The sequence below is a fragment of the Populus nigra genome, chromosome 4 (assembly GCF_951802175.1).
Source record: "Populus nigra chromosome 4, ddPopNigr1.1, whole genome shotgun sequence".
Classification (NCBI taxonomy): domain Eukaryota; kingdom Viridiplantae; phylum Streptophyta; class Magnoliopsida; order Malpighiales; family Salicaceae; genus Populus; species Populus nigra.
The window spans coordinates 11,014,361-11,039,159 of NC_084855.1; the positions used below are offsets into that span (position 1 = coordinate 11,014,361).

The window sequence follows — 24,799 nt, forward strand, 5'->3', positions numbered from 1 at the left end:
TTGCTTCCATCTCGTTCTATTCTTTGAATCGCTAAATGCTCTTCCCGAAAAGGGAAGAAATTTTTTTACTAAAATGTAAGAGGTTAAATAGGAGTTTGAATCCAAAATGCTTTCACCCATTTTTGGAGACCCTAGTGTAAGGTTCAAAAGGCCCTAGGAAATTTGAGAGCAATTAAATCCAGAGATTGTCATGAAGGAGATTAGCTGTAAATATAAATACATCCACGCACCCCTAAAATTTCTGTCAGAATCCCATTCATCATGATAAACAAAGCTGATAAAAATCAACAGGAATATGGCATAATTTTAAGAAGAAAAAAAGCCCTTCAAGATTCACCAAATAGTTCTTCGAAGAGAACAATTAAATATAGGAAATTGAAATCCGATAGAGCTAATTAAAACTGTTCCAAAAAGAAACAAAAAACTGGCAAGAACCAGAATTTCTAGACTTCATTCTGCAATTCATAAGAAAATCATAAAAACAAAAAAACAGATCCTTTAGCTTGCAATTGTAACCTCAACCTCCACACCAGGTTCAATGGTAATGGAAGTTATCTGTTTCACCACATCAGCTGAGCTAAAAAGATCAATCACTCGTTTATGAATGCGGAGCTCGAACCTATCCCAAGTGTTCGTTCCTGAAAATTAATAAATAAAATTTTTGAACATCTATATATATACACATGGATCCTATCATGATCGATCCAATATAAAGAAACGAATTTTATTTTTAAAATTCCAATGGCAATTAACATACAATAATTAAAATCAACACAAATATATTTAATTTTGAGAGCAATAAAACAAAAGGACATAACTAATCAATTAAATCTGAATTTTGAATCAATACCTTCACCACATGGAGCTTTTCTAGTAGTAATTCGGAGAACTTTGGTTGGTATCCTCACAGGTCCTTTGACTTTCAAACTTTTATCCTTAGCACCACGGATTAAATCAGCACACACTACATAAAATAACAAAAAGTTCACCCAATAAAATAAGAATAAGCAAACATAAATAAACAAAACGTCATAAAACCTTAATTGATAAAAAAAGAACACACCTTTCTCAAGGTTTTTGACATTCTTCGAAGAAAGAGTAATCCTAACACGGTTAACTTGATCATGATACTCCTCTAAACCAGGCTTCACAGGTTTCATTGCAGCCAAAGCCATGATTTTAGCTAGTGTTGCTAGGGTTGAGCGGCTAGTGTTGCTAGGGTAAAGCAGAGGAGGTAAAAAAAGATTGACGTGTTTTGTGATTAGGGTTTCGTGTTTAACAAGCTATATATAAGGTTTGGGTTTTTTTTAGGTTTTCATAAATGCCCTTAAGCTGGTACTCTCCCACTAGGTAGCATATTTTAAAAAAATATAATAATAATAATAATAATAATAATAAAACCATATTTTCCAGTATTTTATGCCAATATGTAATCTTCCAACTATTTTTATTTAAAATTTATTATTGAAAAACATAAGCGAGGAAAACTTGATTATAAAGAGCACAAAATTTCTTGTATCCAACGTGAATTATAGTAATCCACGAACCAAAAAAAAATTAAAAAAAAAATCGGCGAGAATCACGGATTGTTTTGGGAGTGTGAAGAAAATAATGTGTTAATTTTGGATTCTTCTTGCTTCAAATAATTATACCGCATGAGGATTCGGGACTGCCATACTTTGAAATGTCTCGTCAACAAAACGCCACATCGATCAGGCAAAGCATATCTTTTTTGGAAAAGTAAAGCTTCCATGATCTTTTGAAGAAGAGAAAATTAAAAAAGAAAAGAAAAGGGGATGTTAGGGCACCATTAGGACATGCAAGGGCATGGTATATGCATGAGCTTCCCTGCCATGATTGTGTTACCCATGAATGTATTTTGTTTTGGTTTCTTTGGCAATTCTATTCGTGGAAGATTACTAGCAAATTGTTCTTGAGCCATAGTTAGAAACCCGGCCTGCTCCATGACTTGACCCGAGACCAGGAGATAAAAATAGACCACCAACATAAAGCACAAACTGAGCACACCTAGGAAGCCAACCGGGAGATCAAAATAACAAGGATCAGGGCGGAAGCTGTCGGTAACCCAAGGCGGAGCAAACATGAAAGCAACACAATTGGGACACGGCAGGAGAAAAAAGGCGACGAAACAAATTTGCATTTGGACAATAGTAAATATTTTGATCATATTTTTTTTCCCTTTACTTGACCATTACCTTAAACAAACTTTATTGTAAGAAAATTGATAAATACAAATAAAAATATCAAGAGAATATTTTCGTTGGCAAATTACCAACAAATTTTATCGACATAAATATTTTAGCGAGGGAATTACAATGGAAAAAATAATAATTAAAACAAACAAAAAATATAACGACGTGTCATTTTTACCAACAAAATTTATTCTGTCGGTAATTCCGTCAGAAAAATCATTGGTAAACTGTCAACACTATTCATCATGTTAATTACAAAGGAAAACACTGACGGAATGTTCCGTCAGTATTTTACAGAGAACTCTGGAACTATTTACTTTCCAATTGCACTGTTAATTATTGTTTTTTACAGACAAAATTACCGACAGATTGAAAAGTCATCGGTGTTATTTGGCGGTTTTCTGAAAAATTTAAATTAAATTAAAATTTTAAATTAAATATTACAGACGGAATCACCGACGGATTGAAAAATCGTTGGTGATATTTGGTGGTTTTCTAAATTTTTTTTATTAAATTCAAAATTTAAATTAAATATTACAGACGGAATCATCAATGGAATGATTAAAAATATTAATATTTAATTATCTGTCGGTAAACACCCCAATAAAAAGCTTAGAATCCTTAATTTCACAACAGACCCGTCTCCTTTCTTCTTCTTCTTCTTCTTCTTCTTCTTCTTCTTCTTCTCTCTTCAACTCCTTCTCTTCTCATCTATGCTTAGGTATGTCTTTTTCTTCTTCTTTTTCTTCTCTTCTCTCCTCAACTCATTCTCTTCTTCTCCATGCTCCGGTATATCTTCTTCTCCTTTCTTATTTTTTCTTCTCAGTTTTTTTAATTAGTATACTTTACGAATGTTTTTTTTTTCTTAGCTTCACTTGCAACTACATTAAGGTAAAAAAAAATTTCTTTTTTCATTTTTTTCACTATATTTTATTTTTAATTGTTTTTGTTCTTAATAATTGTATGAATGTTGTTGTAGGATTTTTTTTTCATATGAGATCAATTTTTAGTGATTTATTTATAGGATTTTTAAATTTTTTTCATATGAATTTTTTTAGCTGAATTTATTTTTTCGTGTTATTTATTTGTTGCAAATTTTTTTGAGTTGATTTTCTTCTTTTTTCCAAGCATTTTGAGTATTATAGTGTGTTGATTAATATTATTTTATAGTTTTGTAAAATATATTTTTTAAAAAATATTTTTAAATAATTACCGACGGAATTACATACGGTTTGTTTCCGAGGAAATTACCGACGGAATGAAATATTTTTTTACTTGCTTTTTCCATCGATAATAATATTTTTTAATTACAAACATATTTACTGACGAACAAATAATTACCGATGAAAGATTTACCGATAAAGACTTTCCGTCGATGATTTCATCGGTAATTTTTTTACCAACGAAATGGTAGTGCAAATACCGATGGAAAATTCCGTCGGTAAATCTAAAGATTTTGGTAGTGCTTCATCAAGCCTTAAGGACACTCTTGCATAATAATGGTTCTTCAATGAACAAAAATTGATGTGGTTTAAGAATTTCGCATATGCCTGTGTTACCATGTCGACTATTTTGGCTTCTGTGCGATAAACATCTTTAGTTATCTCCTGGAATAAAGGTTTTAACAGGGCCGGTAACGGTTCCATCCGTAAGTCCATTGACAAAGGACACGACTGCTCCGTTCTGCCTGCTGGTCATCATCATTGACTGAGACTGAGAATAACGGTGATCTCGCGGGTTGAGGGGCATCGCTCTGCGAGGGTGAGATAACTGTTCATCACCAAAATAAAGGCTTATGATCTCTGCCGCCCGTTGTCCATCATTGGTTGACGCTGGATGTACCGTTGATCACCAACATAATAGGCTGATTCCTGTTGCCCACTGAACATCATTGGCTGGGGATGAGGGAAGCGGCAATCACCAAACTGTGACCGTGGAACCGAGGGTAGCGATGATCTCCACAAGATAAGAACAGTTCCCGTTGCTCGCGGTTTATTACCGGCTATAAGATTGAGGATGCTGCTCCCCACTGACTGGTTCCAGCCGCCATCTTGATTGTCTTGTAATTGTTGCAAGATCAACCATTTGCCAAGAATTAGCATTGAGATGATCAGCAAATGCTTTCAGATTGAAGAGACCCTAGCAGTTGCTCCACAGTGCATCCCTTTGTCCCGACAGCCACCATATATATTCAACATACATTGAAGTGATGGTGGAATCATAACTAGAATTTTTGTCAGTGTCTTCAGTGATCCCCACGAGAATGTCTTGATTAGACAAGTACAGATTACGCTTGTGTATAGAGACAGATGGAGGATAGCCAACTTGGATGTCATTAATTAGTTTTATCATTTAACTTTAATTTATATTCTTTTATTAAAATTCAAATTTAATTCTAACTAGAATTTCACTATTTATATGCTTTTTTTTTTCTATTGTTAAAATAGTTGTTGATGAATTGATAAAAAGTTCTTACTTTTGGTTTTCTCCCTTAATTTTCTCCTCTCTTCTTCGGCTCCTTTTTCTACTTGACTCCGTCTCTGTGGCTAAAAGGACTCCTACTCTTTAGGGTTTAAACACTACAAATAAAATACTCACTGGCTGATTTCTATTGTTTCTGTTTACCGTAAATCCTATACTATACTTGTGGGCACGCCAACCCTTGCACAGGTACAGTTTCAATTTATACAAAGTGGAAGTGTAAGAATTAATTGCCTGCATGTCGAAAATCTAGTAAAGGGATTAAAATAAAAAAAATTGCTGTTGTTATAAATTGTCTCCTTAAGGAATCCAAGAATCTCCAGAAAGAGGTGATTAGATTGCATTTGCACGAAAACGGACAATCTTATGGTCTTCTCTGAGTTGTGGAATTACACTCCAGAGATTACATCTTCCAAACCTGTAGCTTTCAAAAAGAAAATGAAATTACAAGGCACCTGGAAGTAAGCAATAAAGCGAAAGGTAATCTCAAATTTAAAAGAGTGCTGCTGATGATCATCGATTAAACAAGTAGAACTTATCGTAAAAAAAAAACCCTTTTTGTATAAGCATGAAACGTGTCCAGATAATGAAGTAGCTTGCATGCTGCAGTATTTGTAATTCAAAGAGATACTGTACAAGGCAAGAAGCAAAAAAAATCATCAAAATAGGTGGATGGTAAAGGAGAAGTTACGGGCTGCACTTGTATTTCTGTCACTAAATGCCAATACTTGTCATGCAACTTTTTCTTGTAGCTCTGTCATCATGGTTGTATGGATTTTTTGGAAACAATAAACTAGATAGTAGTGGCATGTACTGCAGTACCAGAATTTATGGTAGTCAAGCAGTCCTCTGTTAAAATGAAGGAGAGAAATCAAAACTAAAGCAAATCTGCAATTTCCAGTTTCCATGCTATCAGTCGCATTTGCAGCCAACAATGCTGAGTTTGTACCAAAACTAGTAATTGAGCTTTCATTAGTAGTGAGTCTTAGGTACCGAGAGAGCAAGCCAGCCGATAGCCCCGACATGATGCAGCATAGAATTCATCTTCAGTACTTTGAATGAAATCAGATACTACCCCCAGTAACATGATCAATGCTTTTCGAATTAAAACGTTGCTCCTTGTTGTTCTGGAAGGTACGTAAGAGCCAAGTGAAAGTTTGGGTGATTGTTAAACATGTGTGTCCAAGGTCATCAACCACAGCTATATCCGAGTTAGTGAAGATGTAATGACTTGTATGCCCCAGGTTTTGAGCAAGCTCCTGAAGCCTCGTTTCTACAAAAGTCTACGTAGACAGCACAAAGATTGAAAAGGGAATTAATAAATGGTAATCATAAATCAAATATATACAGTTTCTTGATCTTACTCAATAGGAAAGACTGCGAATCAGAGAGCAAAACTAAAAGAAAAAAAGAGGAAAGAAACATTGTAATGAACTCATCTGGGTAAATATATAGAGGGGAAAGAAGAGTGGAAGACAAAGGCACACTAAAATCTCGAGTGGAGCATAGAGTACAAAGGGAGAGAGAATACATCAACTTGTCTTTGCGAATTCTCACCCTGAATGGGATACACAGAGACACTATTTGGGCGGCGAAAGATCAGAAGCTGGATTGGTCGGGAGGAGAGGACACATTGCTCGGAGGCATTGTCACCTGAAAGCATGCATGTGGAACAAGGATTTGAACCGGCTCTGCAATCGCAACAGATGCCAAACATCACCATAAAATTGCCTCTTAGAAAGATGTAACCAACACACATTAAGCAAAGTTATAATACGGAATATAAACTTGTATGTTTGGAGCAAATGTTTATGTTTGGAGCAAATGTATTCGATTTTCTAAAGAATTCCATAGATGAATAAATGCTAGGAAGATGATAGGCAAACAAAATCGCCTGGATGAATTAATGAAGACATTCAAAACAGCTATTGACCTCTCGGTTTTAGTATCTGTTTGACGTTTTGATATAATTTAAAAGTTATTTGGTTTTTATTGTTTAAAACTTGTTTTTTATTTTAAATTGCGGTAAGAAATCTATAGCTTTTCTTAAAATTGTATTTTCAAACTATAATAGCAAATGCTAAACACGTACTTGGGTCCGATGTTTTGCGTAAAATAATGTATAAAAAAATATTTTCTATAAAATATTTTATAAAAAAATTAATCAATAAAAATTATTTTACAATTAACCTTTAAATATAATTCATTTAAAAAATATTTTTAACTCATAAAATATTTTATAAATAATAATATACTTATAATATTATCTAACTATTTCAACCACCATCACCACTCTATTTTACCCAAGTCTGAAACCTATAAACGAAACAAAATATGATTCGGTCCTCCTCCAAGAACAGAATCGGTGGTTTTTACGCACAGATGTATATATATATATATAGTATTCTTGCAGTAATTTTGGTGGGCCAAATCAAATCTACACGGCCCATCTCATGTTTTGTCTCTCTCTATTGGGCCGCTGTACGTTTGCGTTTTTGATATTTTTATCAGCGCTGCGGGGTGTGTGATCCTACGACTAATTTTGGCATTAACTTGCCAGATTTTTCCTCCAATAAATAAAAAACCTAATTTCGTCAGAGCACCGCTCCCACATTTGGAATCTCGGTCCATTGAAGGCCCGACCCAAACTAACCATGGCCTGGACCAATCTAAAAGAGTCCACGATACAAAAAACGAAAACTCCCAAGGAGTAAAAAGCAAATTAACGGAACTATAAAAGCCTTACCCACACCCCTTTCTTCTTTCGCTAGGGTTTCACAGAGCCACCAAGGAGCTGCGCTAAAGTGACTGCAATAGAAGCAGCAAATCTCCGAAGTCCGTCACCATGGGTCGTATGCACAGTAAAGGGTGTGTTTCAATACCTCGACTTATTCTCTAAAACAATGTCATGATCACCACTTTGAAACTTAACTCAAGAATCCATTTGATTTTATTTTTTTTTGCAGTAAGGGTATTTCAGCGTCTGCTTTGCCTTACAAGAGAACCCCACCTAGTTGGCTCAAGATTTCTCCTCAAGATGTGAGTAACCCTCAATAACACTGCAATATTTTGTTTGCTCTTTGATTGTTTCTTAATGGATTTTTGAAAACTATGGCGTCCTCGCATATAGTAAACCGATGAGATATCATGTTTTTTAGGTGTATTTTGTTTTTTTAAATGCTAATTGAGATTAAATGTGTACTTGCAATCCCATTTTTTGCACAATAACAGTTGCTTTTTTCTTCTGAAAATAGAACCGTGTTACTGAGTGATATGTTCAAGTGTTGCGTGACAATAGTAATACAATAAATATGAAAAAAATTAAATTTCAGTTTCCAAGCTTTTAACCTTAGTCATCAGTTGGTTGCGATTGGATTTATGTAGTTGCTATTCAGACAGGTACTCAGTGTTCTTTTAATTCTTTCAGGTTGACGACAACATCTGTAAGTTTGCCAAGAAAGGTTTGACACCATCTCAAATTGGTGTTATTCTTCGTGATTCTCACGGTATTGCTCAGGTGAAAGCTGTCACTGGCAACCAGATTTTGAGGATATTGAAGGCACATGGTACATGTTTATTGATACTTTCTATCATAGCAAGACACTAATGGATGATGAGAAATGTTTTGACATTTCTCTTTTTAAGAGCTCGCTGCTTATTGTACTTTTTTCAGGCCTTGCCCCTGAAATTCCTGAGGATTTGTACCACCTCATCAAGAAAGCAGTTGCTATTAGGAAGCATCTAGAGAGGAACAGGAAGGATAAAGATTCCAAGTTTAGGTTGATTTTGGTTGAGAGCAGGATTCACCGCCTTGCTCGCTATTACAAGAAGACCAAGAAGCTTCCACCTGTCTGGAAATAGTGAGTATATGTGTTTATTTTGCATTTATAATTAATGTTGATAATATTGGGATTAGTCATTATTTGTTATCATGGATTCACTTGGCACAATGATTTGGATCCTAACATATGTAAGTAGGTGGATATGTCAATCGCTTACAGGATGGGTCTTGGTAATAGCATGGCATGTATCCAATTCCAGGAATCAGTTATTATTTTTTCCTTTAAATTTCAATTTGGAGTAGTGCTGCCCTCTTTTAAACTGGATCGAGTTTATATGTAACTATTTGGGTTAAGTACGCTTTATGCCTTTAATATTAAATGTGATAATGGAATTGTGCACACAATTGGGCACGAGCTCTGTTTTTGGTAATCACAGTCGGTTACTAGCTTATAAATGCTACTGCATGCCTGAATGATTGAAGGCTTGAGAAATAGTGAATGCTATTGTTTTTTGTCCACAAAAGTCCTTGTAGTAAACTTGAGGGTTGGATTAGCTTATAAACCACTCTCATAGCGTAATATTTGTAGCTTCATTATCTTCGCCTGAATTGCTGATTGAGCTTTTTTTTTTTCCTGCAGTGAATCCTCCACCGCCAGCACTCTTGTGGCTTAGGCAAGATATGTTTGGTTTTAGTTGTCGGAACTTCCTTGAACTTAATCTTGGATGAACTGATCTCAGCTTTTTGATATTTGTTATTCTCATTTTTTCAGAACTTATTCATGAATATTACCTTTTATGTTTCGTAATCTCAGCTTCTGGTTTGATGTTTTTGATGCTGCAAGTAATGTCGGGATTCTGAATTTGAATAGATGCTGAATTAAGTTAAACCTTGTTAACATTTGCAGAATTTGAAACCTGGTTGTTAATGCCTAGCAAATTTAAGATTTGGATCTACAAAACTGGCCTGTAAACTTGAAGCAGTGAACTACATCTCAAATTATCGAACGAGAAACTGCCACTTGTTAGTTTCTGCAAGTGCTCAAGGCAGCTTATTAGCTTTTTCGGCGAAAGATTATTTTTCTACATAATTTTTCTGCGTTTTGGAAACTTGGAATTGACAAATAAATTGAGTTGGTCAACGAAGTTATTATATTATGGTATCTGCACCTGGTCCTGTGTTCGTGAATTAATTAATTTACTATGGATTAATAAAAAAGCTGTAACAGAATAATTGTTTCATTACTTAACAATTGAAGCCGTAATTCGCATTTTCCTTTTCTTTTTGGTTTATTTTCATCTTTTGAAAAAGTGTATTATTTTTTAATATTTTCCGGAGTATTCTGTTTTGAAAATTATTTTATTTTTTAAAGTTTATTAAAATTATTGATAAAAATAATTGTAGGGTGAAATTAAAAAATATATGTATTTTAAATAAAATTAATAATAATAAAGAATTTGGATCAAATTTAAATAAAAAAATTAGAAGAAGATAAAATTAAATTTTTTTATTTTATAAATTATTTTAATAATTAAAATAAGCATGCATTAAATTTAGAGTAAAAAAAAATTAAAGATTTGAAGGGTCACGAAAAGGAAAAGGAAAAGAAAAAAAGAAAAAGGTTGATAGTGCTAAACTGAAATCAGCAAGCCACAAGCGGGTCATCAAACGACTCTTAACTCCGTCAAGATAGGCTGGCTTTGGACATTGTATATGGTCTCACGGAGGATATTTGACGTGCTAGTGCTTTTAATGCATCACTTTTCATTTTAAAATTATATTTTATATTTATTAAAATATTAAATTACACCTCAATCAACTTAATTATTACTAAAAATTAATATAAAATATGAAAAAGTACCTGCACCCCCCTTTACCAAATTTTAATTTAAAGGATATATAATTTTACTTCTTTTCTGTTAGGAGAGCTACAGAATAAATAGATGCAGATTTTTTAATTTGCCAAGTGCTAATAATTCTCATGTTTCGCTTTAAATTTGAGAGACTCCCCTTAATGCATAAAATACTGTTTTGTCAAGAGATTCCACGAGTCTCTCTTTTGTTAGAGTTTAGTGTTTGTGGTCTATTTTCACACGCACACGAGGAAAAATATGCGTTGTGTGATACAACATTTAATTTTATATTTTAAAATAGAAGCTATTTTTATTTTATGTGTGTGAAAAGGGATAAGTTTGTGTTATTCACTGATCAATATTTAAAATTATAGACTATAGTGGTGAATAATAAAACATGTCTAAAGTTACAAGGAATTTACCCTTTTGTTTTAGTTGTTTTGTTATATATTATGGTCCATCGGGGGCATAAAAAGGGGCAGGCGACATCAAGCATTATTTGATTCTACCTAGGAAGTTTGCCTTATCATTCCAAAGTATTACAAAATTTAAAGTGCTTTAATTTGTCTCCCCTATGCGTCTTGTGTGTGGAATAGAATCAAAACCCTCCCCCCTGCTACTCCGTGACGAGCTATTATCAAATGTGCCCTCTGTTTTTTTTTTTTTTTTTTGGAGAGAGAGAGAGAGAGTTGCAATACAGAGAAATAAAGGAAGATGTAAAGCTGAAACGATGGAGATATGAGAAATGGTTTCCAATGAGCAATCCAGCTAGGATGTGAGGTGTAGCTCAGTTTCTTCATAAAAATATTGTAAGGAGATACCCTTGTGATCATTTTTGTGCCGAGATTTTGAATCGAGAAGCAGAGACAAGGATTTTTATGATTTTAACCCTCCCGAGTCACGAATCAAATCATGGCTGTCGATCCCGATTTGTTTTATGTGGTAGGTGAGGAAGCTTTTCTGCATGGAATTCGTTGGACTTTCATCGTTAGCCATGTCTAATCTACCAAGGGAACAGCTAGTGATCATATAATATAAAAATTTGTTGGTGGATGTGAATTACTCATAGAAATTAGAATCCTTTGTCAGCAGGAGTCGGTGCTAAATTATGAGCACCGAGACTCCGAGCTTTTCTGTGTTTTTTATTGACAGGATTAGTTAGCATTCAATCTATATATAAATTTAGGACTATCCTTGGATGCTACGGCATTTCATTAATTTTTGCAAACGTTGTGCATTCTTTCACCTTGATTTCTACCATGGCATGATCTTAACACCTAGCGACAAGGTCCCATTTTTCAGAAAATGGTTTCGCATGCTCTGATAGAAGGAGATTGGGCCCTTCGTTCTTCAAAGTGAGAGACAAAACAACATGAATACTAAATTCACATGCTGCTCTTAATTGAGTCCATAGTCAAGCGGGTGTCCGACCATGCAAGATCACTTGAGATCAAGCACCTTCTCAGACCAAATATATGTCTTAAATCAAAGTGATTAGTGACTAAGTCTAAATATTAGATCAAGTAATTTAATAAATTACGAACTGCAAAGAATAAAGTAGGCGAAGCAAAAAGATAAACTAGCATAGCCAACAAGATGTTATTAAGAACATGAACAAATTAAATCACACTTGTTCAATGAGATAATTATCATAAGAGTGGAACAATGATACTATAGAAGGTTATTCCATTTGTCCTTCAAACAATTCTGTGCTCTTTGGATAAGTTTTGATCTCCTTGTTTCTTGCCAAAACTAATAGTAGTGCCGCAAGCATCTCCTGCCTCTGTGGGATACCAGTCTTTAACAGAGGCATTAAAAATCTGAATTTTAATATTTGGCATGGTGGTTTGACATACTCCATGAATCTCTGTGATTAGAGGGCTCCAGAAGCTCTGAATTTTCTTTCAGCCTACTGCCCCCACCTTTCCTGCTCGAACTTTGATTGGGAGGCTGCAGTGCTGTCATCGTGGTTGTTATGGGCCATCGCCTTTTCCCACTCTGTCCTTCGCCATTAAAGTCCGAGCATGGAAAGGAAAGAGCAATCATCAACGTCATTTGTCAAAGGTTGGCATCATATTCCCCTTTGAAAACAACATCATCCTAACTACAATTTTGTTCTTTTATTGGTGCTTTAATTTCCAATCTAATCTCGCATCGTCTGTTATCGTGTTTATTCGCAATTTAAGTTACCTTGGCGACCTGCTTTGACTTCCATAATTCAAAATTAGATACAGAAAACTGCGAGACAGAAAATCTTGACTCGCCTTATACAATGGCTACAAAATCTATTTAAAATTTGGTATTGGGTTGCAGCAAACGTGCTAAAAACATATCCCGATGGTTAACAATAAAACAACTCATTGACTAATGTAGATGCATGCATCCTTGTTTATTTTTATGATAAAAATTTTAATTTTTTTAATTGATTTTTTATATATTTTTTTTGTTTATTTTGGTATGCTGGTGTGAAATATTGAAAAATATTTTTTAATTTATTTTTTATAGAACTACTAACATAAAAAAATAATTTATTTTTCAAAAAAAAATATTTTCTAAAAAAACTATTTTAAAAAAACTACTTTACACTATGTATTAATCTCCAGTTATTTATTATGGTAAGGTACGGACGAGTATTTCCTTTATTCATAAGCGAAGGCTTTTGTTGAAACTAATTATTATAAAAAAAAAAACAAAAAAAAGGGGATTTTTCCTTTAAAAATAATGATTTTTAAAGTTTTTTACTATAACAACGATGAAATTGTAATTTTTTTCATAAAAAATTCAAGATAAATCTACCACTTTATACTTGATTTATTTATTATTTTAGACTTAATATTTATCAATATTGTTTTTTTCTTATCTCTAACTTTCATAATTAATCCTTATCTTAAAATAATATATCTACTTTACACCTGGCATACCTAATGTTGAAACTTGAAATGACACCTTGAAGATTTTTAAAATTTCTTCTCTTTCCCTATATTATTTCTCTCTCTTTCTTTTTCTCCTGATAAATATCTCGGATTTTTCACTTGAAATAAAATAAAATAAATCTAATTATATCCGGTACCCTCCTCCGTAAGAAACCTTTACATTATAAATTACAACTGCATTATAATTGCTTCGTGATGCTCAAATAGGGCTCGTCATCTTCTCTAGCACCGGGGAGTTGTTTCAATACAATATCGAGGGTTCGAGATCTATACTAAAACAGTATGCTCCAACATTCCAAGATTTGCTTTCGATCTATGTCTTAACACTGGTTTTTGTTCTTCTACTTTATTTTTCTGACGACATTGGACCCCTTCTGATTCCATACAGAGAGTGTTCTTTTTACATGATGGTTTGTTTTTTCGAACATCTTACATTTTCTTGGATCTAGTCCCGTCGACTGGTCACGGCATAGAGTAATTCCTTGCACTAAACTGGAAAAAAATAAACATTTGACGAGCTTTGTGGATTTTAATCTGTTGCCTGTCTTGAATAATTGGTTTCTGTGATTGAGAAATAACATAAAAATAATGGGCTAATAAATATAGGGTGACATTATTTTCAAACCTAGAGTTGTCTGTTCAGTGACTAGAACCCACCGTTATGAACACCATAAGAATCTAACAATTTCTGGTACATGTCCTCTCTTCAGTCAGGGATTTTGAAATTTCTTTGCTCCTCGGTGTCCTTTAGACTGGTCCAAGTTGGGCAATTCAAGGGTAAGGGTCTTCTTGATTGAATCACGGCGCTTTGAGTTCACAATCAAGCTGAACCTGAACCATTTTTCTACACTCATCCAACGGCCAATATCCACCGGTACATCGTCATTGCACCCATATCTCTATAACACAACGTCGGTTCCTTATGATCTCGGGGCCCGCCCTCTTGCCTTAAGAAAAACCTTGCGAGATTCGAGTGTTGACTTATATGGAGATCCCGTGATATGTCATCTCGGTCCTTGTAGCTTGAGACTTGTCGATATCCATCCTGGAGCAGTAAGGCTTCACTGTCACATTCAAGCATGGGTAAATTGCTGACGGTGACTAATTGCTGGGCCATTTTTTAACTTTGTCGGGAAATTTCCTAAGACGCTCTATGTGAGCAGAGAGAGTTGAGAGGGATGAGAAAAAAAAGGGAGTCATTGTGATTTTCCTCTTGCTTGTTTGAATTGAAGGAATATGAAAACAAAATGAAAGAAAGGAAAGTAGAGATAGAGAGAGAGAGAGATAGTTTAGTGATAAAATTGCATGTATGGGAAATCCATAACCATTATCATTGTCGGTGAATATTTTTATAGGATTTTAGGATAAAACAAAACTGAAATCTGCAAGTACTTATTGTTTTTCTTTAACAATCAACATATGTGCAGAGCAAGTTTGAGTCGTTTGACAGCATATTATTAGGGTATTTATGTTTGTTTTTTATAGTATTTTTTATTTAAAAATATATTAAAATAATATGTTTTTATTTTTAAAAAATTATTTTTGATATTAGTGTATCAAAATAATTAAAAAAATAAAAAAAATATTACTTAGAAGTAAAGAAGAAAAAATTTAAATTTTTTAAAAACATTTTTAAAATATAAAAATAAACATTGCTTTAAAAGGCACAAGGAAAAGAGACGATAATGCGTCGAGAAACCAGCTTCTCTAACCAAAAAAATAGAAAAACTCACGATAGAAAAGGCATATATATATATATATATATTATTGTGGGTTGTAACAGTAAATCAATAGAAAAACTCGCGATGAACTATCTTTTAAAGGTAAAATAAATTTTTACTTGGTTCATTTTAGAATTGTTAAAGGGCATCTTAGTCTTTTTATTATTTTGTAAAATAAATGATTTTTCACCTTTCAAAGTAAATAATCATTTAACTATGGTTTAAAATCTGTTTTGGTATTTCATATTTTTGCTACACTATAATGATTCTATTATCTTTAAAAGCAAATAACTACATATTCATTTGAATCAATTACTATTGGTTGAAACAATAAATTTACAAATTTTTTCTACAATAGCTTTCATATTTCTCCTATTTCAATTATTATGGATTAATTATTTTTTAATTGAGAGAGGCGACTTTCTTTTTGCTTTTTTTTTTTGTTGCAAAGTTAAGTTACTAGAATGCTCATAAATACAAAAAAACACCTAACTTGAGTCTAGGTTTGTTTTTTCTAAAAAACTTTTAAAGCTCTACTTTAGAGGTTTAATCATCATTTTAGAGATAACTTGGTCTTTTACTTAATGTTGATAATAAAAAAAAAATCGCTTTATTTTTTTTAATTTTATCATTCGATGTTAAAAGGGTTAAGAAATAGACTTCATGAATAATTATTTTTCCTGTTCGTTTAGGGTTATTACGGTCTCAAACAAATATATATTTTAGGGTTGATGACTGAAATTGCGAGTATCTAATTTTTATCATATAATTAAGTAAAAATTATTAATTTTTTTTATTAAACTCAACTAAGTCCATGAACCGAGTTGCGTGTGATCGAGGTTATCTAATATGTCATTGTTTTAATACTTGATTTTTTTTTTAAAAAAAGTTGATTCATGCTTTTGCCGGTTATTTAGGTTGTTTTTTGAACCCATGAAATCAATTGATTCACATCTGATTAATTCTTATATGATTTAATTGGAAACTTATACCGGGTAAGGAATCAAGTTAAGGGATTTCAAGATTTACTTGCTTGTCTGGGTTCAATGATATTACCAAAAAGACCATATACTTTTAGTATTTATTTTTATATTTTTTTAAAATTGATCCAGCTCATGACAAAATTCATATCAATAGACTAATTCTAAATCCTTAACTATATTAGCTTGTGTGACCTTGAGAAACGCTAAAGTAATGTGTTATTAACATAGACATGTGAGATATATTTTCATGGCTAATCACATTATTCAATATTAATTTGAAAAAAGTAGGACATGATTTTTGTTCTAATTTTGTTGAAAAACTGTATTTAAAAAAGAAATAAAATAAAATAAAAATGTTTTAATTTACCATATATATATATATATATATATATCATCAAGAATCTCAAACCACAACTCCATAACCAACCTAAGATATAATTATAAACAAACCATACAAGTTTCCTTGTAAAAACAACTACTCATGACCAAATTTACCCCACCTAGTGTAAAAATCTAATAAAAAAAAGAAAAGACAATTATTATCTTAACAAATCTCACCGATATATAGAGGAAGACAAACCAATCAAGCAAGATAAAAATACCTTCATTTAGTCTAAAAAAATGAGTTTTACCTTCTATAGCTAGAAAAAGGAATTAAGGATCATGTTGGAACTCTAAAAATTGTAGAATATTGACAAGTCTTTAACTACAGGGGCATAAATGAAACATCATTGCAACTGGAAAGACTAAGATATATTTTACCAAAAATAAACTTCACCTGCAAAAAGATTTCACTGAAAAGAAGGATTTCTTGTACCTTTATTACTTCAACTAGCAACTAAGATTCTAACCCCTTCACTCGCTTTCTCTCTTTCACACCACTTCAAACTCACCACGCTTTCCCTCACTTTCCTTCACTTTCTCCCAAACCAAACATGCATTTCTTCTTCTATCTCCTTCTCCTCTCCCTCTCCCTCTCTCAAACTCTCTCTTCACCAACAGAACTTGAACTCCTAATGCAAATCAAGGCTTCTTTAGACCCGCAAAACAGGTTGTTGACATCATGGGAGCCCAGCAAAGACCCGTGTAGTGGTGCCTTCGAAGGTGTGGCATGTAATGAACAAGGCCACGTGGCTAACATTTCCCTCCAAGGGAAGGGTCTTTCAGGCCAGATACCAGCAGCTTTAGGTGGCCTAAAGAGTTTGAGTGGCCTGTTCTTGCATTTTAATGCATTGAATGGAGTGATACCAAAAGAGATTGCTGAGTTGAGTGAACTCAGTGACTTGTATCTCAATGTTAACAATTTGTCTGGAGAGATTCCACCCCAGATTGGTACCATGTCTAATCTTCAAGGTAAGTTAAAAAGTTAAACCTTTTTTTCTTTTAACGTTGCAAATTATTATATATATTAATGGAAATATACTGGGAATATTTTGTGTGAAAAGTTTCAATCTTGTAGTATAATCAGTCCATTTTCATTTCTCTTTTTTTTTTTCATAATTTAATTTTTTTCTAGGTTATTTTTATCTCAGCATTTCAAAGATTGAATTTACTTCCTTGGAAGCGAACATCTTGGCTGCTCTTTCTCTCTGAAATATACAGCTTGCTTGCATTGGGTTTCCATTTTTGGGCATATAGATTTTCTTACATTCTTAATTAAAATGGAACAAAGGTTTGGTATTGATATCTGATTTTGGGTTGTTTATTTTTTGAATTCAACAACACTTCAATGTCCTCCTTGATCAATAACAGAAAGCAAAGAGCCAAAGAATAGAAGAAGTTCCCCTTCCATTTATATGTAAATGATTACTTCCATTATTATTTAGATGGTCAGAAGTTATTGCTTCTTTCCTTTCTAAAGATTCATTGCTGTGGCTTTTGGCGGGGTCAGTGTTTTTGAAACAGTGCACCCCTGAACCTGGAATCTTTGCTCCAACAATTGATATCTCCCGCTCTACAGTTATAGCTTGTAGAGAACTTTAAGTTTGTTTCTTGATTTATTGCTTATTTTGCTTTAGCACATCTTATCATAAGCTACCTTATGGAATTTCAAGGACGCTACTGCTACCAAATGGGGGATCTTTTGCAACTGAGTATTAATTTTGCTCTCCGCGTACAGTTTTGCAGCTTTGCTACAATAAGTTGGCTGGGAGTATACCAACACAACTGGGATCTCTGGAGAAGCTCAGTGTCCTCGCTCTGCAATATAATCAACTAACTGGTGCAATTCCTGCGAGCTTGGGGGATTTGGAGTTCTTGTCAACGTTGGTTTTGAGCTTTAATGGCCTTTTTGGTCCGATACCTGTAAAATTAGCTAGAGCTCCTCTGCTAAAAACTCTAGACATTCGTAACAATAGTCTCTCCGGGAATGTACCTCCAGGTAAAATGGTTTCTTCAACTATAGCATATCCTAATGTATGCTTTCTATTACTTGCTTGTTGATGTCAAAGGAAAGTAAGGGTGGAATTGACTTCTGATTTGACTTGTTTTTTTTTTTTTCTTTTCTGTTTTTGTGGCTGAAAATGAAGCTTTGAAGAGGCTAACTACTGGATTTCAATATGGAAACAACCCCGACTTATGTGGCGTTGGGTTTTCTAACCTTGAAACATGTGTGACTTCTGATCCTAATAAACCCGAACCTTCCAAACCTAATGTTGCTTTGCCAAAGGACATCCCAGAGTCTGCAAACCCTTCTAATTGCAGTAAAAGTGACTGTTCACATCTGACAAAAACCCCAAGATATGGTATCATATTCGGGGTGATTGGAGTTTTCATTGCAATGTCTGCCTCCGGGTTTCTGATGTTCTCATGGTACCGTCGCCATAAACAGAAAATTGGAAGTGCTTCTGACACTTTGGATAGCCGTCTTAGCACTGACCAGGCCAAGGAGGTTTACAGGAAGAGTGCCTCCCCTCTTATTAGCCTAGAATATTCCAATGGGTGGGACCCCTTGGCCATTGATCGAAGCAAAAGTGGGTTTTCTCAAGAAGTTCTTGAGAGCTTCATGTTTAATTTAGAAGAGGTGGAGCGTGCAACTCAGTGCTTCTCGGAGGTGAATTTGTTGGGGAAGAGTAATTTCTCAGCTACCTACAAAGGGATCCTGAGAGATGGGTCAGTTGTTGCTATAAAGTGCATCACCAAAACAAATTGCAAGTCTGATGAAGCTGATTTTTTGAAGGGGTTGAAGATATTGACCTCGCTGAAACATGAAAATCTGGTGAGATTGAGAGGTTTCTGCTGCTCACAAGGAAGAGGGGAGTGTTTCCTCATCTATGATTTTGTTCCCAATGGAAATTTGGTGCAGTATCTTGATGTAAAGGATGGCAGTGGGAAGGTTCTTGAATGGTCGGCTAGAATTTCTATCATAAATGGCATTGCTACAGGCAAGTGTATCTTCTTGCTTGAAGAAGTTGCCGTAATTGTTTTGTTTTCTCACTGTTTCCTTCATTTTATCTTGATGTTAGCTTGACTTCCTGCTAAAGTTTTAGAAATGGCCATTACTAATGTCTTTTCAAGTATGCTACTGTACATGAGGGTTTTATGTGGGTTTGGATTTTGGAGGCAATCGAGGCAAAGGCTGAGTTAACCATATGATTGACATAGATGATGGAGGCTATGATCCATTGAGATAGACTGCAAACCTTATCGAGACATGCATTTGTTGAAGCTGGAATTACTGTTATTTTATTGTCATCTAGACCCAGTTAATGATCATTCTAATGGCCATTACAAATGATTTTTGCATGAAGTTGCAAAATACCTGTGCAGTATTGAGCACATAATATGTTAACTCCTTTGGCCTATACTGAAGTTTTGTTCCTTCCTATCCAGGTATTGCGTACTTGCATGGAAGTAAAGGAAATAAACATGCTCTAGTTCATCAGAATATATCGGCTGAGAAAGTGTTCATCAACAGACCGTATAATCCCTTGATCTCAGATTCAGGCCTGCACAAACTCCTTGCAGATGACATTGTCTTCTCCATGCTCAAAGCCAGTGCTGCCATGGGATATTTGGCTCCTGAATACACAACCACTGGCCGTTTCACAGAAAAGAGTGATGTTTATGCATTTGGCATGATTGTACTTCAAATCCTCAGTGGAAAACGTAACATCACCCAGTTGACTCTCCACGCAGCTGAGTCATGCAGGTATGAAGATTTTATTGATGCAAATCTTGGAAGAAACTTCTCAGAATCAGAGGCAGACAAGCTTGGAAGAATAGCCCTTCGTTGCACTAATGAATCTCCTATTCACAGGCCAACCGCGGAAACTGTGATGCTAGAACTAAGCGAATCTATTGTCGCTGCTTAATTTATTTGAAATTATGGTCTTTTTGTCTCAATTTTCGGACAAGAAGAGGGAAGTTGTAGATGTGTCACTTGTTAAATTAATTGAGATCAAATAGAGAAAGAAGGCTAGAATTCTGAATAATCTGTATATTATGAATGCTTAGTTTTAATTTAAATACAAATAAGGTATATATAAGTCAAACTCAAAGTACTATTTTACCCGTAATAAATAAGACTACATAAATATTATTTAACATCTCTCATCAAACTCACGATGCGGCAGCTACAAGCATCGAGAGTAGCATCGAGAGTTTGCCAACCAGAAAACGAAAACGAGAGATGGAATGCGTCTTGGTAAAGAAATCTGCAATCTGCAAGGAAAAAGGAACAAAAGGCAAAGCAATGGTGCCATGTTTGAGATGATGACGAGTAAGATGACAATCGATCTCAATGTGCTTAGTGCGCTCATGAAAAACCGAGTTATGAGCAATCTGAATAGAACTCTGGTTGTCACAATACATATGAGTAGGATGAGAAAAGGAAATTCTCATATCAGCAAGTAACCAATGTAACCAAACAATCTCTTTGGTAGTAGATGCCATGGCACGGTATTCTGCTTCGGTGGATGATTGAGAAACAATAAATTGTTTCTTGCTCTTCCAAGAAATAAGAGAATAACTTGAAAAGATACAGAACCCGGTAACGGACTTGCGATCTGTGGGATCACTACCATGATCAGCATCAGAGTATGCACGCAACTCCAATGAAGAGGTGGATGAAAGTAAAAGACTCTGAAAAATTGTACCATGAAGATATCGTAAAATACGAAGAACAGCTGCCCAGCGAACAGTAGTAGGAGAAGCAACAAACTGACTAACAACATGAACAACATATGCAATATCTGGACGAGTAATGGTGAGATATACCAAACTCCCAACAATAGTGCGGTATAAAGTAGGATCTATCAAAGGTAAACCATCAGAAGAAGAGTACCTTGTGTTAACCTCAATAGGTCTTGTTATCAGTAAGTCTAGCCCGCTCTAGAATATCTGCAACATATTTCGACTGAGAAAGAAGGTAACCTCTAGGTGAGTATGCTACCTCAATACCCAGGAAATATCGAAGATAACCCAAATCCTTCATTTCAAATCGTCTAGCCAAATCTGTCTTCAAAACTGAAATATCATCAATATCATCACCAGTAATAATCATGTCATCAACATATAAAGACAGAATGATACGACCTGCATCGGTGCACTTAATAAAAAGAGCAGAATCATGACTGCTAGAAACAAAGCCAAGAGACGAGATCACAATAGAGAATTTCTCAAATCAAGTACGAGGTGCTTGTTTGAGACCATATAATGGTTTCTTAAGCTTACAAACATATCCAGAGTCATGTGAAATACCAGGAGGGGGTGCCATATAAACTTCTTCTTGAAGATCTCCATTCAAGAATGCATTTTTAACATCAAGCTGAGAAATATGCCACTGACGAATCGAAGCTACGGCAATAAGAGTACGAATAGTAGTCATTTTTGCAACCGGGGCAAATGTCTCTTCATAGTCCATACCATATTGTTGAGAGTATCCTTTTGCAACCAGCCTAGCTTTGTATCGCTCAATAGACCCATCAGAATTAGTCTTGATCTTATACACCCAACGACAACCAACAACACTCTTACCAGGAGGTAGAGGAACCAGATCCCAAGTATCTGTCTTATGCAAAGCAGAAAGTTCCTCATCCATAGCTTGCTGCCAAAGCGGATCAAGAATTGCCTCTTTATAGGAAGAGGGCTCAAAGAGACAATGAATAGAAGCTAAAAAGGAAGTAAATGATGAAGAATAACAAGAATAAGCAAAATCTGGTAGTTTTGTGGACTTACGAATGCGGATGGACTGACGTGGAGGTGGATCCACAATCTCAGATGAAGCTTGAGGGGCTGTAGATGAGAATGGAGCTTCAGGTGTGCCAGAGAGTAAAGTACCAGTACCTGCAAAGTTATGAGTACAAATTGATCGAACATAGGGAGAGGTATCATTACCAGAATCCTCAAAAAAAGGATCTATATGAATAAGATCAGATTTTGTCAGGCTATGAGTAGTGGATGGAATAGAAAAGAAAGGTATATGCTCAAGGAAGACAACATGACGAGACACATAAAGTTTCTGAGTTATTGGATCAAAACAACGATACCCCTTTTTACCTTCACCATAACCCAGAAAGACACAAATAACAGATCGAGAGGATAGCTTACTGCGTTCTACATGAGGTCGAAGAACGAAACAAGTACAACCAAAGACTCTAAATGAGGAATAATAAGGGACATGCCCATATAACTTTTTAAAAGGAGATAGACCCGAACTATGTGAAGATGGAATTGTATTAATCAAACTTACAACAGTAAGAACAACTTCTCCCCAAAACTCACTAGGAACAAAAGCAGACAACAAGAGAGAACGAGCAGTTTCAACAATGTGCCTATGTTTTCTTTCAGCTACACCATTTTGTTCAGGAGTATCTGTACATGAAGTTTGGTGGATGGTTCCATCTAAGGCAAGCATTTGACAAAATTTATTAGAGGTGTATTCCCCACCCAAATCACACCTAAAGCATTTTATCACAGCAGAATGTTGAGTTTTGATAAGAGCTCGAAAAGCTGCATATATCTCAAAGAATTCAGAACGATGTTTCATTAAATAAACCCAATAATAACGAATATGATCATCAATAAAAGAGATATAATATCGAGACCCTCCTTTTGTAGAAACAGGAGAAGGTCCCCATACATCAGAATGAATCAAATCAAATGGTGAAGATGAAACAGAAATACTTCGATTAAAAGGTAAAGCAAAAAATTTTGCCAGTTTACATCCACTACAATAAAAAATGTCACAAGTTTTCAAATTTCCTAAAGCTCCTGTGGATGCCAAAAATCTCAAACGAGATGATGAAACATGACCTAGACGGGAATGCCATAAATAAAAACTAGAAGATGAAAGACTCAAACGAAAAGAAGACAAATCAGCAGTAGTAGCAGCAACGGCAGCAGTAGCAACTGACACTTTTAACTCATCCAAAATATATAGTCCATTCTCCCTACGGCCTGTTCCAATCAGCTTCTGAGACTGCAGATCTTGTACACAACAAAAAGAACCAGAAAACATGACTAAATAATCACCAGAATCACATATTTGACTAACAGACGCAAGGTTCAATTTGAGTTTTGGAATAAGATAAACATTAAGGAGAGACAAGTGAGGTGTGACAACAAAACCAACACCTGCTAAGGGCATAGGAGTGCCATCAGCAGTCATAACAGGAATGGAGGACAAAGGGGACACTGAGGTAAAAGATGAGGAATCTGGAGACATATGATGGGAAGCACCAGAATCCAAGACCCATTCGGAGTGTGACATACCTGAGGAATTATGAGGCAACTGACCTATGGAAGAAGCGGACATTGCTTGTGGCTGCAATGAGAGAAACTTCTAAAATTGCTCAGCCAAAGTATTAGGATCAGTAATAGAGCCTGGGGAAGCTACTGCTGTAGTATTATGGTGTGGTGGTTTATAACCCTGAGGTGGTCGATGAGCATTAGATTGTGATTGACTGCCAGACTTCCAAGCTTGATTCTGCTGTCTCAACTTATGACACTGAGCCTTCCAATGACCTTTCTGCTTACAAAAACTGCACTCATTGAAGCCAACCCTTGTGTAAGGCTTGTTCTGATGATTAGAGAATGGCTTAGAAGGTACTGCTAATACAGAAGGATTTGAAGCAGAAAGAATTCCCTTTTCAGAATAAGACTGAAGATGTATTTCTTCAGCCAATAACTCACTGACAACATAGTCAACAGAAGGCAGTGGAGTACGATGCAGAATTGAACCTCTAAGTCCTTCGAAGTCACTGCGAAGTGCTGTTAAAAACTGTACCAATCGTTGCTGCTCTCTACACTCAATATAGGCACTACATGCCTTTAATTCTGTTGATTCTGTAAGAGCCAATTGATCCCAAAGATCTGTCATAGCAGAATAAAACTCTTGAATACTCATATTCTTCTGATGAAGAGCTCGTATGTCATTCTCTAATTGATACTGTTTTGCAAAATTTGATTGCGTGAATAACCTTTGCAGATGATCCCAAACCTCTTTTGTTGTCTCATACTTCGCCAACTGCGTACCTATCGAATGCTCAACATAATTGTTGATCCAAGTAATGATCTTTGCATTATTTGCTTCCCATGTATCTATTAAAACAACATCCCCTTCCTCAATATTCTTAGGTATTATATAAGTTCCACTAACATACCCCCACATCTTCTTACCCTTAAGAAAATTCTGCATTACATAGCTCCAATATGAATAGTTCTTCCCATCTAACCTCACACTCACAGACTGAAGCGAATCATCTCTTTCAGTAGCCATAGTTAACAATCACAGAGAACCAGAATGCAAAAGCAGCGGAAAACAAAATACCAAATTGTAGAAACTGAACAGAGATTGCAGAAACTAAACAAATATCTTCTCAAATTATACGATT

The 24,799-nt window shown here is 34.9% G+C and overlaps 3 protein-coding genes across 3 annotated transcripts; 2 read left to right on the forward strand and 1 right to left on the reverse strand.

Moving 5' to 3' along the window:
• Positions 1-275: 275 nt before the first annotated feature.
• Positions 276-1,237, reverse strand: LOC133690658 (small ribosomal subunit protein uS10y-like). The gene is made up of 3 exons (XM_062110904.1): positions 1,064-1,237; positions 851-964; positions 276-638 (listed from the first exon to the last, which is right to left on the reverse strand). Exons 1-3 carry the CDS (start codon positions 1,173-1,175, stop codon positions 499-501), a joined length of 366 nt encoding a protein of 121 aa, XP_061966888.1. The 5' UTR covers positions 1,176-1,237; the 3' UTR covers positions 276-498.
• A 6,166-nt stretch (positions 1,238-7,403) lies between these two features.
• On the forward strand, positions 7,404-9,364 carry LOC133691162 (small ribosomal subunit protein uS15-like). The gene is made up of 5 exons (XM_062111532.1): positions 7,404-7,562; positions 7,661-7,733; positions 8,122-8,260; positions 8,368-8,554; positions 9,116-9,364. Exons 1-5 carry the CDS (start codon positions 7,540-7,542, stop codon positions 9,147-9,149), a joined length of 456 nt encoding a protein of 151 aa, XP_061967516.1. The 5' UTR covers positions 7,404-7,539; the 3' UTR covers positions 9,150-9,364.
• A 7,426-nt stretch (positions 9,365-16,790) lies between these two features.
• LOC133691080 (probable leucine-rich repeat receptor-like serine/threonine-protein kinase At3g14840) lies at positions 16,791-20,458 on the forward strand. The gene is made up of 4 exons (XM_062111413.1): positions 16,791-17,318; positions 18,085-18,345; positions 18,494-19,348; positions 19,797-20,458. Exons 1-4 carry the CDS (start codon positions 16,901-16,903, stop codon positions 20,276-20,278), a joined length of 2,016 nt encoding a protein of 671 aa, XP_061967397.1. The 5' UTR covers positions 16,791-16,900; the 3' UTR covers positions 20,279-20,458.
• The last annotated feature ends 4,341 nt before the right edge of the window (positions 20,459-24,799 follow it).